Here is a 17,164-nt window from a genome sequence, read left to right as displayed (position 1 = left end):
ACATGTCTTTTATTAAAACTTCTTCCTATGTATTATTATTCTTTTAAGTTTATTTTCACAGAGAGTGTGAGTAGAAGAGGGGCAGAGAGAGAATCCCAAGCAGGCTCTGTGCTATCAGCACAGAACCCGACGTGGGGCTTGATCTCATGAATCATGAGATCATGACCTGAGCCTAAATCAAGAGTCTGTTGCCTAACTGACTGAGCCACCCAGGCACCCCAGTGTTATATTCTTTCTGATGCTACTGTAAATGGAATTGTTTTTTAATTTTTTAGGTTCCTTATAAGTATAGATAATAACTTATTTTTTAATTGATTCTACCAGTAATCTTCAGAAATAAGTGTAACATGTTAAAAGTAGAAAGCAATGTTTCAGTTAGTTTTGCTTATTTTTGAATAAAAAACTTGATTTAAAGTTATAGAAAACCTTAAAACTATTTTCATGGATTTATTTCTCATATTTGTGGCAAAGAGATGTTACTTTCCAGCACATAGCTATAAAATCTAGTAAAGGGTTTGCTTTCAACCTGTGTGTGTACGCTTATTCGCTATTTCCTTGCTTTAATTTTCTGACTCCCCAGTTATTCAATATTTAGATTAATGGACTGGGAAACATATTTCCACTACAGAAAGAATGGGACGATGGAATCCCATGCACTTCTTACTTTGCTGCATCATTTACCAACTCATGGCCCCTACCCCTTAGATTGTTTTGGAGCAAATCCAGACATTTCATCTGTAAATTATAGGTGTATTGTTACAAGACCGGTATACTCTTTGTAACTGACTTATATTGGAGGGAAACCTGCTTTAATGGACTTTGCTTGAGAAGATGGTTAGTTTATTAGGATAGAAAAGTCAATAATTAAGTTTTGTTTTTATTTTGATACACAGGGGTCCAGAAATTACATAAAATGGATATTTCTCACACTAGATACTGAATATTAAGTAGAAGATTACCTAGTAAAATCTAAGCTGCTATGGAAGAAATACCAGTAAAAGTTGCTGTAAGAATCAGACCTCTGCTATGCAAAGAAGTTCTTCATAATCATCAAGCTTGTGTGAGAGTTATTCCAAACACCCAGCAAATTATCATTGGGAGAGATAGAGTCTTTACTTTTGATTTTGTTTTTGGCAAAAATTCTACTCAGGATGAAGTTTATAATACATGTATAAAGCCACTAGTGTTGTCGCTCATTGAGGGCTATAATGCAACCGTTTTTGCCTATGGACAAACTGGATCTGGGAAGACCTACACCATTGGAGGAGGCCATGTTGGTAAGTTTCTTATACTACTCTTTGACTTTTATTTGAGACACTAGAATTAAGCTAAAATATGACAGTGCCTGACACATAGTAGGTGCTCAGCATATTGATTGAATGAAATAAAGGATAGTCAGATGACTTCATAAGATCATCGTCTTTGAAAGATTTATTTTTAAATATTGAAGTTTCATTCAACAGTTTAATTTATGATTGTATTTGTTTGAGGAAACAAGTTTAAGACAATGTTCAGTGTTCAGCCCTTTGCCATTTCTTTCCAGTCTTTGAGATAAAATTGACATGCATCATTATATTTGTACAAGGTGTAAAATATAATGATTTGAAAAATGTATATATTGCAAAATGATTACCACAGTAAATTTAGTTAACATGGATCACATCACATAGTTCTAAATTTCTTTTTCCTGTGATAAGAACTTTTAAGATCTAATATTTTAGGAGCTTTCAAATACACAAACAGTGCTGTTAACGACAGTCACCAATACTGTGTGTTATTACCTCTGCAGAACTTATTTATCTTATAACTGAAAGTTTTTACGTTTTGACCACCTTTACAAATTTCCCCCACTCCCTGCCTCTGGCAAACCTTTGTCATTTTGAACAGAACTTAAAGTAGAAAGAAATTTGTTAACATGACCAGATTTTGATCTTTTAACATTGTCACTTGTAAGTATCATGAGTCCTACAACCAAGAGTTAGAGGCAATAGGTAGAATTTATTATGTGGTTTAAAGTGTCTTTTTTTTTTCCTGTTTTTTAAGCCAATTTTTATTTTATTTTTTCAGCTTTATTGAGGTACAATTGCTATTTAAAGTGTACATCACAATGATTTGATGAATGTATATATATTATCAAAGGATTCCTCCAATGTAGTTAACACATCGATCACCCCCATATAAATACAGATTTCTGTTTCAAATACTGAATATTTTAGAATGTAATTTCTCCTGCTTGTAATTCTAGTTGGAAAAGGTAGAATCATTAGGATTTCTTGTAGAGCTGGAAGGAACCTTAATCATTTCTCAACTGAGGACTGATGGGGGTGGGGCGGGGAGGGGGGTGATGATGGGCATGGAGGAGGGCACTTGTTGGGATGAGCACTGGGTGTTATATGGAAACCAACTTGACAATAAACTATGAAAGAAAAAAAATCATTTCTATTTATAAGTGAGGCACTCCAGCCATGGAGCAGTCACTGAAGGGCTTGTTCAGCTAGAGGGCTAGTGACGGTTGGGACTGAACTCCAAGTCCTCTGTTGAGATTGTTTACTGTGTTGGTATTTTTTTACTAAATGAGATTGTTTACTGTATTGGTATTTTTTTACTAAATGCAAACTTTTGAATGTTGTACATATATATGCATTATTGTCTAAAATTATTGCTGGTATTCTGTATGTGTGTAATGACTCAGTATATTTTCTACTTTCCTGCTTCTCAAATATAGAATATATGACTTTCAGAAACACCGCTTATTATGGGATTGGTTGGGGGGGGGTGCGAGTTGGAGGCTGGCTGAGTTGAGGAGACCCTGATTGCAAAGATTAAATGGAGGGGCCATTAGTGCCCAATAACACCCCCCCACACCACCATTTTTTAGAATCATTGCTACACAGGATTAAGAGGTTACAGATATTAGGTTATTTTAGGATCTCAAAGTAAAATATTAAATTTTTCTGTTATAAGTTGTGGGGTGTTTTTTTAGGACTGCATCCTTTTTTTTTAATTGGCAAATGTTTTATGATCTTTAAGACTCAGTATGTTCTTCATACTAATAGGAGTTATGTTTAGAGCTTGGTGACTTAATTATAGCTATATTGTTTTTAATTAAGAGGCCATGCGTACAATTTAATCCTTAAGGGCAAAAGTTATTAAATTTATCTATTCTTGGGCACCTCGGTGGCTCAGTTAAGCGACTGACTCTTAGTTTCGGTTCAGGTCATGATCTTTGGTTCTGCTCATATTCATGAGTTTGAACACCACATCAGGCTCTGCGCTGACAGTGCAGAGCTTGCTTGGGATTCCCCTCTCTCCCTCTCTCTCTCCCCCTCCCCCGCAAAAATAAAAAAAATAAGTGGCGTCTGGGTGGCTCAGTCAGTTAATCAAAATAAAAAAATAAATTTAAAAAGTAAAATATTATAACTGCTCTAAAATACTTAATACTTGGTAACATCCTTAGAAACATTTATTTTTTACCCTAGCTTTTCTTACCCTTCTTATTTTAAAAAAAATCATTTTAGGGGTGCCTGGGTGGCTCAGTCGGTTAAGCATCTGACTTCAGCTCGGGTCATGATCTCATAGTTCATGGGTTTGAACCCCGCCTCGGGTTCTGTGCTGGCAGCTCAGAGCCTGGAGCCTGCTTCAGAGTCTGGGTTTCCATCTCCCTCTGTCCCTCTCCCGCTTGTGCTCTCTCTCTCCCAAAAATAAACATTAAAAACAATTTTTTATAAAAATCATTTTATTTATTTTTTCATCATGGTAAGTATACTCTTTAGTCCCTATGCGCTATTTGTCCCATCACCCCACCCCTCTAGCTGAACAAGCCCTTCAGGCCTCACATTTAGGTTTTTAATCCACTTTCAGTTCATTTTTGTGTATGGTGAAAGAAAGTGGTCCAGGTTCATTCTTTTGTATGTAGCTGTCCAGTTTTCCCAACATTATTTGTTGAAGAGACTATCTATTTCCCATTGCATATCCTTTTCCTCCTTTGTTGAAGATTAATTGACCATATACTTGTGGGTTTATTTCTGGTTTTTCTATTCTGTTCTGCTGATCTCTGTGTCTGTTTTTGTGCCAGGACCATACTGTCTTGATTGCTATGGCTTTGTAATGTAACTTGAAGTTTGGAATTGTGATACCTCCAGTTTTGTTTTTCTTTCTATTTTTTAAAAAAAAATTTAAATATTTATTCTTGAGAGAGAGAGAAAGAGGCAGAGCATGAGCAGGGAAGGGGAAGAGAGGAAGGAGACACAGGATTTGAAGCAGGTTCCAGGCTCTGAGCTGTCAGCACCAGCCAGACACAGGGTTCGAACTCATGAACCATGACCTAAACCGGAGTTGGACGCTCAGCTGAAAGCCACCCAGGTGCCCCCAGTTTTGTTTTTCTTTTTCAAGATTGCTTTAGCTATTTGGAGTCTTTTGTGGCTCCGTACAAATTTTAAGATTGTTGTAGTTCTGTGAAAAACGCTGTTGGTATTTTGGTAGGGATTGCATTCAATGTGTAGATTGCTTTGGGTAGGATAGACATTTTAACAGTATTTGTTCCTTCCAGTCCATAAGCGTGGAATATCTTTCGATTTCTTTGTGTGTCGTCAGTACCTTTCATCAATATTTTATAGCGTTCAAGAGTACAAGTCTTTCACTTCTTTGGTTAATTCCTAGATATTTTACTATTTTGGTGGAATTGTAAATGGGATTATTTAATTTTCTTTCTGCTGCTTCATAATTAGCGTATAGGAATGCAACAGATACCTGAACATTGATTTTGTATCCTGCAACTTTACTCAATTAATTTCTTAGTTCTAGTAGTTTTTTGGTGGAGTCTTTAGCGTTTTCTATATATAGTATTGGGTTATCTGCAAATAGAGTTTTACTCTTCCTTACCATTTTGGATACCTTTTATTTCTTTATGTTGTCTAATTGCCATGGCTAGGACTTCTAGTACTATGTTTAACAAAAGTGGTGAGTGTGGACATCCTTGTCTTCAAGGACATTCTTTTTTTTTTTTTTTTACAAATAGTTTATTGTCAAATTAGTTTCCACATAACACTCAGTGCTCATCCCCACAAGTGTCCTCCTCCATGCCCATCCCCCCTCCCCCCCACATCCATCAGTCCTCAGTTTTTGTCAGCATTCAAGAGTCTCTCATGGTTTGCCTCTCTCCCTTTCCCCCACCATTTCCACCCTTCTTCTCCCCTTCAAGGACATTCTTGACCTTCAGGGAAAAGCTCTGTTTTTTACCGTTGAATATCATGTTGGCTATGGGCTTTTCACATATGGCCTTTTTTTTGGTTAATGTTTATTTATTTTGGAGAGAGAGAGAGACAGGGCAGGGGAGGGGCAGAGAGAGGGAGACACGGAATCTGAAGTGGGCTCCAGGCTCTGAGCTGTCAGCACAGAGCCCAGTGTGGGGGCTCACACTTACGAATGGTGAGATCATGACCTGAGCCAAAGTCAGATGCTTAACCAACTGAGCCACACAGGTGCCCCTCATATATGGCCTTTATTGTGTTAAGATATATTCCCTCTGGACCTAATTTGCAGAGGGTTTTTATCATGAATGCATGTTGTTGTTTGTCAAAAGCTTTTCTGCATTTATTGAAATAATCGTACGGTTTTTATCCTTTCTCTTACTGATGTGACATATCACATTGATTGTTTTGCAGCTATTAAACTTCTCCTGCATCCCACTTGATCATGGTATATGATTTTAAAAATATATTATTGGATCTGGTTTATTAATATTTTGTTGAGGATTGCATCCATATTTATGAGAGACAGGGCCTGTACTTGTCTTTTTTGTGGTGTCTTTATCTGGTTTTGGTATCAGGGTGACACTGGTTTTATAGAATGAATTTGGACGTTTTCCTTCCTCTTGTATGTTTTGGAATAGTTTGAGAAAAATGGGTAATGGGGCACCTGGGTGGCTCAGTCAGTTCAGTGGTCCACTTTGGCTCAGGTCATGATCTCACGGTTTGTGAGTTCGAGCCCTGCATCGGGCTTTGTGCTGACAGCTCAGAGCCTGGAGCCTGCTTTGGATTCTGTGTCTCCCTCTCCCTCTGCCCCTCCCCTGCTCATGCTCTGTCTCTCAAAAATAAATAAACATTAACAAAATTAAAAAAAAAAGATTTAAGAAAAAAGAGAAAAATGGGTATTAACTTTTTTAAATGTTTGGTAGAATTCATCTGTGAAGACGTCTGATTCTGGACTTTTGTTTGTTGGGAATATTTTGATTCCTGATTCAGTTTCATTGCTAGGGATTGGTCTGTTCGAATTTTTATTTCTTCCTGCATTAGTTTTGTTAGGTTATATGTTCCTAGGAAGTCATCCGTTTCTTCTAAGTTGTTCAAATGTTGGCATACATGTTTTCATAATACTCTGTTACATTTGTTTGTATTTCTATAGAGTTGGTTTTTATTTCTCCTCTTCCATCAGTAATTTTGTTTATTTGAGTACACTCACATTTTTTACAGAGTGTCTTTGGAAATTTATTCTCTGGTTTTTTAAAAATTATAATGATGTTTGTTGTAAAAAGAATTACAAGTGATGCTTAACAAATTAAACTTGGGGCACCTGGGTGGCTCAATTGGTTAAGCATCAGACTTTGGCTCAGGTCATGCATCGGGCTCTCTACGGTCAATGCAGGGCCCACTTAGGATCCTCTGTCCCCCTCCCTCTGCTCCCCTAACAAAACTGAATAAACACTAAAAAAAAAAAAAAAGAAAGAAACAAATGAATAAAACTAGTCTCCTCCCAAGGAAATAAACATTTGATGTATAGCATTCTGGAGTGTTTTTTTCTAGGCATTTTACAAATATGTTTTTTTCTTGTTTTGTTTGATGAATTATACCATTATTTTCATAACTTTCTTTTTGTATTTAACAATATAAAATATTCCATTTTTTCCCTTTTGGGTCATAGATTTTAACTCATTTTTTGAACCATACAATATTCCACAGTTGGAATGGACCAAAGTCCTCCTTTCTAGTATTTTTTTTTTTGGTAACGTTTAGTTATTTCTGAGAGAGAGACGGAGTGTGAGTCTGGGAGGGGCAGAGAGAGGGAGACACAGAATCCAGAGCAGGCTCCAGGCTCCAAGCTGTTAACACAGAGCTGTTAACTCACAGACTACGGGATCATGACCTGAGCTGAAGGTCATGCTTAACTGACTTCTTCCTTACCCATTTTTAATGTTGTCTAATTGCTGTGGCTAGGTCTTCCAGTACTATGTTGAATAAAAGAGGAACCCTTCTGCATTGCTGGTGGGAATGCAAACTGGTGCAACCACTCTGGAAAACAATGTGGAAATTCCTCAAAAAATTAAAAATAGAACTACCCTATGACCCAGCAATTGCACTACTAGGTATTTATCCAAAAGATACTGCTTCGAAGGGGCACATGCACCCCAATATTTATAGCAGCACTATCAACAATAGCCAAAGTATGGAAAGAGCCCAAATGTCCATTGAATGATGAATTAATAAAGAAGATGAAATATATATATGAGATATACGTATCTCACATATATATACACATATATATGAGATGAAATATATATATGATATATGTATATCTCATATATATGAGATATATATATAAATGGATATATATGGATATATACACACAATGGAATATTACTCGGTGATAAAAAAGAATGAAATCTTGCCATTTGCAACAACGTGGATGGAACTAGAAGGTATTATGCTAAGCGAAATATGTCAGAGAAAAACATCATATGACTTCACTCATATGTGGAATTTAAGATACAAAACAGATGAACATAAGTGAAAGGAAGGAAAAATAATATAATTACGGAGGACAAACCATAAGAGACTCTTAAATACAGGGAACAAACTGAGGGTTGCTGGCAGGGTGTTGGGTGCAGAGGAAGGGCTAAAGGGGTGACGGGTAATAAGGAGGACACTTGTTAGGATGAGCACTGGGTGTTGTATGTAAGTACAACTTCTGTTGTTGCCTGACTTGTTAATGTTGCCATTCTGACAAGTATGAGGTTGTATCTCAGTGTGGTTTTGATTTGTATTTCCCTGATGATGAGTGATGTTGATCATTTTTTCATGTGTCTGTTGGCCATCTGGATGTCTCCTTTGTAAAAGTGTCTGTTCATTTCTTCTTCCATTTTCTTCACTGGATTGTTTGTTTTATAGGTGTTGAGTTTGGTAAGTTCTTTATAGATTTTGGATATTAACCTTTTATCTGATATGTCGTTTGTAGATATCTTCTCCCATTCCATCAGTTGCCTTTTAGTTTTGTTGATTGTTTCCTTCGCTCTGTAGAAGCTTTTTATCTTGATGAGATCCCAATAGTTCATTTTTGCTACTTACTTTTTATTTTTATTTTTTGTAATGTTTATTTTTGAGAGAGAGAGACAGAGTGTGAGAGGGGGAGGTGCAGAAAGAGAGGGAGACACAGAATCTGAAGCAGGCTCCAGGCTCTGAGCTGTCAGCACAGAGCCTGATGTAGGGTTTGAACCCACAAACTCTGAGATCATGACCTGAGCCGAAGTTGGACACTTAACTGAATCGAGCCACTCAGGCACCCCTGCTGTCTCATTTTTAAATAATGCTGTTTTTTTCCTCCAATAAATAATTTATTGAGCATTTGTAGTGTCTAGGGTACCATGCTAGGTACTGAGTCAGAATAATAATCTTCTTTCAATAGGATGCTTATTTCAACTACTATTCATTTTCCTGCTTCTCAGAACCTTGAATTTACTGACTTGTACCAGAAACTAGAACATTCTCTAGAAACTTTTGAGTGTTATTTAAATAACATATAATAGCTAAATGATAGCTGTTGACATCTAAAACTTTACAAGTTTTCTCTCTTAAACAGTCTGTCTCAGGAATATAAGTATAACACTGAAAATGTGGTATTTAGATTACCAAAATACATATTGAAGCTTTATGATAAATATTTGCAATTCAGCATTTTGCTAAGTTTTGAATTATTGTGCTTTGTTGTCTGTTGAGGTGGGAAAGGAATGAGCTATTTCTAATCAGCCTTATATCCTGGGTAATCTATAATTGTATAGTGCACTGTAGTTCGTAGATAATGCTATTCGCTAATTCCTGGAAACTCCCAAAAAGGAATCTTCACTCTTGTATTGGAAAAAGCTACAGCTTCCTTTACTTGCCACACGATGGCAGTCTTGCATCTTAAATTAGGTGAAAGGTAGTCCAAGTTAATAAAGGTTCAGATTTTCAGGATGTTTGTTGCCAAAAATCTAAACATTGGTGATTTTCAACCTGGAAGCTAGTTATTTTTAAGGTTCATTTGCAAGACACCTTTTTGTAGCTTGAAACATATTTTCTATGGAACAGTGCTACAGATGCTAGATAGGTTTCTAAGTTAACCTAACTTATTTAACCTTAAGTTCCAATTTGTTCTTTCACTTATTTCACATTTTATCTTGTCATTTTTAAAACTACTTTAAAAATTGTGGAAAATTTTACATATCAGTATTATTGTTATGTTTTTTTAAAATTTATAATATAAAATGTAAGAAAGTAAATTTATTCATTATAAATTTGGGGTTTTAGCTTTTCTTATATTTTAATTTTCATATGTCCTTTCTTTTCTCTAAATTTTTAGCTTCAGTTGTGGAGGGTCAAAAGGGCATCATTCCTCGAGCTATCCAAGAAATATTTCAAAACATCTCTGAAAATTCTAGCATTGACTTTAATATCAAAGTGTCGTATATAGAAGTATATAAGGAAGACCTAAGAGATCTTCTAGAATTGGAAACATCTGTGAAGGATCTTCATATCCGAGAAGATGAAAAAGGAAACACAGGTAAAATAGCACTGATTGCCTTCATCAGCAAATAGGTGTGATTTAATTCAGTTTCTGGATATATTCCATATATAGACATAGAAACAAAAGGATTTTTTTTTCTTTAAAATTGAATAGCTTTTTGATTCCCAATATCCATTAAATCATCCGAGTGAAAAGTAGTTCTGACTGGTTGATTAGATGAAGTTAGCAAGTTGTAATTCAAGGTACTTATTTACTGTAATTGCCCCCACTCTGGGCTGACTATCAGTGAGATTTTGAAATAGGCTAAATTAGTATTTGTACTTTTTGTTTTTCCTCCCAGAGTTTCTTCCAGACTGGAGATAGCTTCTTCCATTGGTGTTTGTCTAATTGTGTTTGTCTAAGTTGGTGTTTGTCTAAGTTGATCCAGAATTCTCCTTTCTTCCTCTTTGATTTTGTCCTGTACTTTGTTGTATTTTTCAAGATCTGACTTTCTGTGCTAACAGCTTGTTAATCTCATTAAATATCTATTTGTTAGGAAATGGGAGAAGGTTAGAAAGGGTCAAAATAAAAGTATTATTTTATTTTGTTTTTTTAATGTTTTATTTATTTCTGAGCGAGAGAGAGACAGCATGAGCAGAGGAGGGTCAGAGAGAGAGACACACACAGAATGTGAAGCAGGCTGCAGGCTCTGAGCTAGCTGTCAGCACAGAGCCTGATGCGGGGCTCAAACCCACGAACCGTGAGATCATGACCTGAGCCAGTCGGACCCTTAACTGACTGAGCCACCCAGGCATCCCAAAATAAAAGTATTTTAAAGAATAACACTTACTGCTTTTCTGATTTAAAGGGTTGTATGTTCAACATAGAACATTTTGAAAACATAGAAAAAGTTTATGGAAAAAAGTTAAAGATCATCTTTAATCCCAGAATCCAGAAAGAGCATCTTCTGATTTTGGTGTGTTTCCTTCCAGATTTCTTTTCCCATGCATGTGTAATTTTTTTTAAATATACTTGTAACCCTGTGTATAACACTGCATCTTATTTTTTCATGTAATACTTATATTGTGAGCATTTTCACACATTGTTAAATATTTCTCAAACTTAATGACTCTTCATGGTCATGTGGTAATTTGTCTTCTAAATGTATTATACTTTAATATTCCATTGTTGGACATTTAAGCGGTTTCCAGAGTTTCATTATTTTTTTGTTTGTTTGTTTGTTTTTTGTTTTTTTTTTTTATTATTAATTTCTAGGAGAGAGAGAGAGACAGCATGAGCAGGGGAGGGCCAGAGAGAGGGAGTCACAGACTGAAACAGGCTCCAGGCTCCGAGCTGGCAGTCAGCACAGAGCCCGACGCGGGGCTCGAACCCACGAACCGCGAGATCATGACCTAAGCGAAAGTCGGACGCTTAACCGACTAAGCCACCCAGGCGCCCCTCCAGAGTTTCATTATTATTAACAAAAATGATTGGGATGTGTTTCTCTCTTAGAAAGGATACTTAGGTAGAACCTTCTTGGAGAAAAGTGACTCCTTGAGGGAAATTCCTAGCAGTTAGCAAAGTAGGATTGTTCAGATTGCCTGCAGGGGGCAGTGAAATTCGTTGCCTTTTTTAGCCCTGGCTTGGCAGCCCTGACAGTCCTGAATGTTTAAAGAAATTGCTTTTTGTTTTGTTTTCTTTTAGAAAGAAAATGTACATGGTAGTTTATGGTGTTATTAGATAATGCAGTATAGTTTATCTTTTCTGGACAGATTCTGGGACAGTGTTTTGAGCTTCTGTATCATATAAAATGTAATTATTGAATATTTTTATTTTTTCTTAAAATCAAGGTGCAAAAATAATACATGTTTATTGTAAAATAGTTTAACAATGCAGAAGTATACACTATCACTTCTGATAAACTTCATAGCTGTTACCAATCCTGTAGAAGTTTTGGAAAGATATAACAAATGCTCTTTAGACAAATTGCCATATGTTTTATATAATGAACTCACTCACAACCAAAATGTGTTTGACATACTTCCTTAGTTTCTCCGTGTGAAGCACTGGTTGGCATCCAGCCTGGATCCTGCACAATTAGTATCACCGCGGAAGCTTTTTAAGAGTATTGATTTCTGGGCCCAGCCTTTCAGAAATTCTGATGAATTTGTCTGATCGGGCCCGGGCATTGGTACTTTCTCTTTTATAAAGCTTCCAGATGATTTGCGGCTGGGTTTAAGGACCATGGATAGTGCTAAGCTGTAGCCTAACATTAAAAAAATTTCATGAAAGTTATCCTTTGATTTACAGTTACATTGTCATACTTTAGAGTTGCTGATATGTTAGCATTCCCTGATTGTAGTATAGGTACTTTAGAACTTTAAATGAACAAGGTTGTTAAGAAAGGTGTCATGATGGATATAATAAAAGCAAAATGATAATTTTTCAAGGAAACAGTGATATAACCGGATCTGAATAAAGAGGAAACATGGCTCTGTAATTCAGGCACAGAATCAAGAGCTTTACAGCTCTGATTCAAAGCCCAAATCCACCTTCTTTTTGAAATGTGCTTGAATATAAACAACTAAAGTGGGTAGTAAGCTTTAGTTTATTCTTGGCTCTTATTTTGCTGTTATAGAAATAGAAACTTTTTTGCTTTTTTGAATTGCCATCACGTTTGTTTATCTTGTACTCTGATACCATGTACGATATACTTATTTTTAAAATGCGTAACCAATTTTATTTAAACTGAAATTTTCATTTATCATTGGTTATGACCACACTATACCAGAAACCTTAAATGTAAGGATGGTTTGAAAACTCAAAAGAAACGGATTTCTTTTAATTCTTTTGAGTTATATTTAATTAATCTATTGTTTTTAAACTGTTAGACTCTGTAAGTCAAAATATTGGATTAAAGATTTTGTCAGTCATCTTAAAGAATTGAGTGTGATGTGTGACCCCAAAGAAACCTTTTTAGAATTTAAATATCAAAATGAGTGCTGTCATTAAAAAAGTTCCTTTGGGAGAGTATCTAAAATTACTTAATGATATTGCTGTCACGGTTGTGTGAAATGCTGTTGATTTTTTAAGAGACTTTCTTAGCATGGACAGTTCAGCAAATAATAACTGTTGTGTGGTTAATTTAACTATACTGGGCTTTGATTAAAATTTGGTTTAAAACTTGCTGTTGCTATTTTAAGTGATTGTTGGGGCCAAGGAATGCCACGTGGAGAATGCAGATGAGGTGATGAGTCTCCTGGAGATGGGGAATGCGGCCAGGCATACAGGTACCACGCAAATGAACGAGCACTCCAGTAGATCACATGCGATTTTTACAATCAGCGTTTGTCAAGTAGAGAAAAATACAGACGCAGCGGAAGATGGATCGTGGTATTCCCGTCGGCACATTGTTTCAAAGTTTCACTTTGTGGATTTGGCTGGCTCAGAAAGAGCAACCAAAACCGGGAATACTGGTGAACGGTTCAAAGAATCCATTCAGATCAACAGTGGGCTGTTGGCCTTAGGAAACGTCATCAGCGCCCTTGGGGACCCGCGCAGGAAGAGCTCACATATTCCGTATAGAGATGCTAAAATTACCCGGCTTCTGAAAGATTCCTTGGGAGGCAGTGCCAAGACTGTCATGATCACTTGCGTCAGCCCGTCCTCCTCAGATTTTGACGAGTCCTTAAACTCCCTCAAATATGCCAACAGAGCACGCAACATTAGAAACAAACCCACCTTAAACTTCAGCCCCGAGTCTGACCGTATGGACGAAATGGAATTTGAAATCAAGTTGCTTCGAGAAGCTCTGCAAAGCCAGCAGGATAGCATCAGCCAGACCACCCAGGTCCATCAAGAGGGGACTCCTGATAAAAACAGGATCCGTTATCTTGAGGAACAGGTAGCTCAGCTACAAGGAGAGTGTCTAAGTTACCAAAACTGTGTAGAGGAAGCCTTCACCTTCTTGGTGAACTTAAAGAGTGCTGTCAGACTGAACCAAAAGCAGCAATACAAACTGCAGGAGTGGTTTAACATGACCCAGGAGGTCAAGAAGGCGGTGTTCAGCTCATTCAGAGGGAGCCATGGCGTCGGCACACTGGAAGAAGGACCGCAGCATGTGACAGTTCTCCAGCTGAAGCGAGAGCTCAAGAAATGCCAGGTATGCAGACACCGCTTCCATTAGCATCTTGGTTAAGGACTCTTTATTTGGGCAAGGGTCATTTTGGAATTCCAGAAGTTTTTTAAAAGGATTATATGTAAATTCTCATTTGCCTTGGCTCAGTCTTTTTCCCTTTTCCTACTGCTTTGTCCTCATAATTCACCCCCTTTTCAGCTCCTTCTCCGGTCTCTTTTAATAGTAAAAAAATTTCTTTAAGTTTATTCATTTTGAGAGAGCCAGAGAGAGCAAGTGGGGGAGGGGCAGAGAGAGAATCGCAAGCAGGCCCCATACTGTCAGCCCAGAGTGGGGCTTCAACTGAGGAAACTCAAGACCATGACCTGAGCCAAAGCCAAGAGTCAGAGGCTTAACTAACAGCCACCCACGTGCCCCTCTCTTTCAGTATTTTAACTTGTTACATTTATGAAGTAGAATCTTGGGGACCAGGTCATTAATTTAGAGGATGAAGAGAAACACAGTTTCAGAAACAAAATGAAGTACTTTATTAAGTTTTTATGCCTCTTTGGGTCAGTGGTTCTTGAAGGAGAAAAAAAAAATTTCCCCCTTGAATGTGGAATGTTGATTTTTTTAAAAAGTTTATTTATTTATTTTGAGAGAGACAGTACAAGCGGGGGAGGGACAGTGAAAGAGGGAGAGAGAGAATCCCAAGCTGGCTCCGTGCTGTCAGTGTGGAGCCTGGTATAGGGTTCAAACCCATGCACTGTGAGATCATAACCTGAGCTGAAGTCAATAATCAGAGGCTTAAGTGCCTACTGAGCCACCCAAGCATCCCAGAATGTTGATTTTTTTCTTTAAACAAATTATTGTATGTGACAGTATTTAAGGGATGTAGGTATGTACATGCGTACATGTTACATATATGTACATTGAGTTCTGAAATACATTTGTCACTTTCCATTAAAAAATGTGAAGATTTCGTGTGCCTGGGGAAATCATGGAAAACAAGATGTACCTGGTTCTGCTTACACAGAATTTGCAGTCTGTTGGGCAAGTGGATATCTGGCCAGTTTTTAAGAATAGGAAAACATAGCTTTCTAGGTAGAAATCTTTCCTCTGTACCTCTTTATATGTATTAGAAGGAAACCTCTATTGCAGCAGTTCTTGAACTTTTTTTGTTCACAAGTTTTTTTAAAAAAATATTTATTTATTTTTGAGAGAGAGAGAGCATGAGTAGGGGAGGGGCAGAGAGAGAGGCAGAGGATTTGAAGTGGTCCTGACATCACTGCACTGCTAGCAGAGGGCCCGATGCAGGCCTCAAACCCACAAACCGGAAGATGAGTTGAAGTCAGACGCTTTCTTTTTGATTAAGACATTTAGTTTTTAAATTTTATTATTCTTTTAGAATATAATTTGTCAAATTGGCTTCCATACAATACTCAGTGCTCATCCCAACAAGTGCCCTCCTCCATGCCCATCACCCATTTTCCCCTCTCCCCCACCCCCATCAACCTTCAGTTTGTTCTCTGTATCCAAGAGTCTCTTATGGTTTGCCTCCCTCCCTTTCTGTTTGTAACTTTTTTTCCCCCTTCCCCACCCCCATGGTCTTCTAAGTTTCTCAAGATCCACTTAGGAGTGAAAACATATGGTATCTGTCTTTCTCTGACTGGTGATGTCAGACACTTACTGGACTGAGCCACCCAGGCACCCACACAAGGTTTTTTTAATGGTTTTAAAATTGAGGTCCCCTAAAGAGCTTTTGTTTATACGGGTTGTATCTATTGATATTTACCATATTAGAATTAAAACACAGGGGCGCCTGGGTGGCTTAGTCGGTTGAGCATCCGACTTTCGCTTAGGTCATGATCTCGCAGTTCGTGGGTTCGAGCCCCGCNAAAAAAAAAAAAAGACTAAAAAAGAAAAAAAAAAAAAAAAAAAAAAAAAAAAGAATTAAAACACAAAAATTTAAGCTATTAATTCACTCAGAATAATAACCCAATGACATGGTATATAAAAAACTTTTTTTCATGAAAAAATAACTATTTTCCAAATACAAAAAATTAATAAAAGTGGAATTGTTTTACATTTTTGCAAATCTCTTTTAATGCACGGCTTGATAGAAGACAGGTGGATTTTCATATCTGCTTCGGCATTTTTGTTGCAATATGTTTTAGTTGAAGTACGTTTAGATTTGTAGTTGGAAAGGAGGAATATGTTAATGTTTTTTTTCCAGATAATTATGGATATTCTTCTTTGTTATTGCACCAAAACTCAACAAGTAGTGGCATTGTAAAGGTTACTTGCGACGTGGGATTTGAAACTATTTTTGTTACGTTAAGATCTATACATTAACATTTTTATTTGTACTTTTTAAAAAAAATTTTTTAATGTTTTATTTATTTCTGAGAGAGAGAGAGCAGGGGAGGGTGAGAGAGAGAGAGAGAGAGAGAGAGAGACACAGAATCTGAAGGAGGCCCCAGGCTCTGAGCTGTCAGCACAGAGCTCCATGCGGGGCTCGAACCCACAAACAGCAAGATCATGACCTGAGCCAAAGTCAGACGCTTAACTGACTGAGCCACCCAGGTGCCCCTGTATTTTTTTTTTTAAGAGAGAGAGAAAGAACGCGTGCATACGCAAGCAGGAGAGGGTCAGTGGGAGACAGAGAGAGAGAATCTCAAGCAGCCTCCATGCCCAGCACAGAGCCTGTCACAGGGCTCCATCTCACAACTGTGAGAGTGTGACCTGAGTAGAAGTCAAGAGTCAGTTGTTTAACTGCCTGAGCCACCCAGGTTTCCCTTTATTTTCTACCTTGAATGGATCTTTCATCCACATGATTTTGAATCATCATCCATTGATCACTTGGAAAATATTTGTTTACTAAATTGTGTACATCTTCCAATCAAGGGACAGAAAGAAAGAGGGAGAGAGAGAATCAAGACTTGGATGCCTAGTGGGGACCTAGGTGACTCAGTTAAGCATGCGACTCCGGCTCAGGTCATGATCTCATGGTTCATGACTTTGGGCCCCACATCGGGCTCTGTGCTGACAGCTCAGAGCCTGGAGCCTGCTTCCTGATATTTAAATATAAGTGTTTAAAGTAATAACTTTAAAATAATAGATTTTTAAATTTTTATTTTAAGTAATCTATTCCCAACAGGAGACTTGAACTCATGACCCTGAGAGCAAGAGTTGCATGATGTACTGACTGCACCATCCAGGTTCCCCAAAAATCAGGAATTTTTTTTTTTTAAAGCAGTAATTCTGCCCTACCTTCTTCATAATAGAGCAGGCCTG

General features: G+C 37.3%; 1 protein-coding gene across 3 annotated transcripts in view; it reads left to right on the top strand.

The window, feature by feature from the left end:
• Positions 1-922: 922 nt before the first annotated feature.
• Positions 923-17,164, top strand: part of KIF27 (kinesin family member 27) — an 80,617-nt gene continuing 64,375 nt past the window's right edge. For all 3 annotated transcript variants that reach the window (XM_077749509.1, XM_077749508.1, XM_077749510.1), the window contains exons 1-3: positions 923-1,277; positions 9,610-9,810; positions 12,957-13,915. In XM_077749509.1, the coding sequence (XP_077605635.1) occupies positions 980-1,277; positions 9,610-9,810; positions 12,957-13,915 (1,458 nt within the window). In that variant the 5' untranslated portion in view covers positions 923-979. The remainder of the gene's footprint in view (positions 1,278-9,609; positions 9,811-12,956; positions 13,916-17,164) is intronic.

The sequence above is a fragment of the Crocuta crocuta genome, unplaced genomic scaffold, assembly GCF_008692635.1.
Source record: "Crocuta crocuta isolate KB4526 unplaced genomic scaffold, BGI_CrCroc_1.0 scaffold99, whole genome shotgun sequence".
NCBI classification, from domain to species: Eukaryota; Metazoa; Chordata; class Mammalia; order Carnivora; family Hyaenidae; genus Crocuta; species Crocuta crocuta.
Note: the sequence above shows the minus strand (reverse complement) of the source record. Positions and strands in the feature narration are given on the sequence as shown.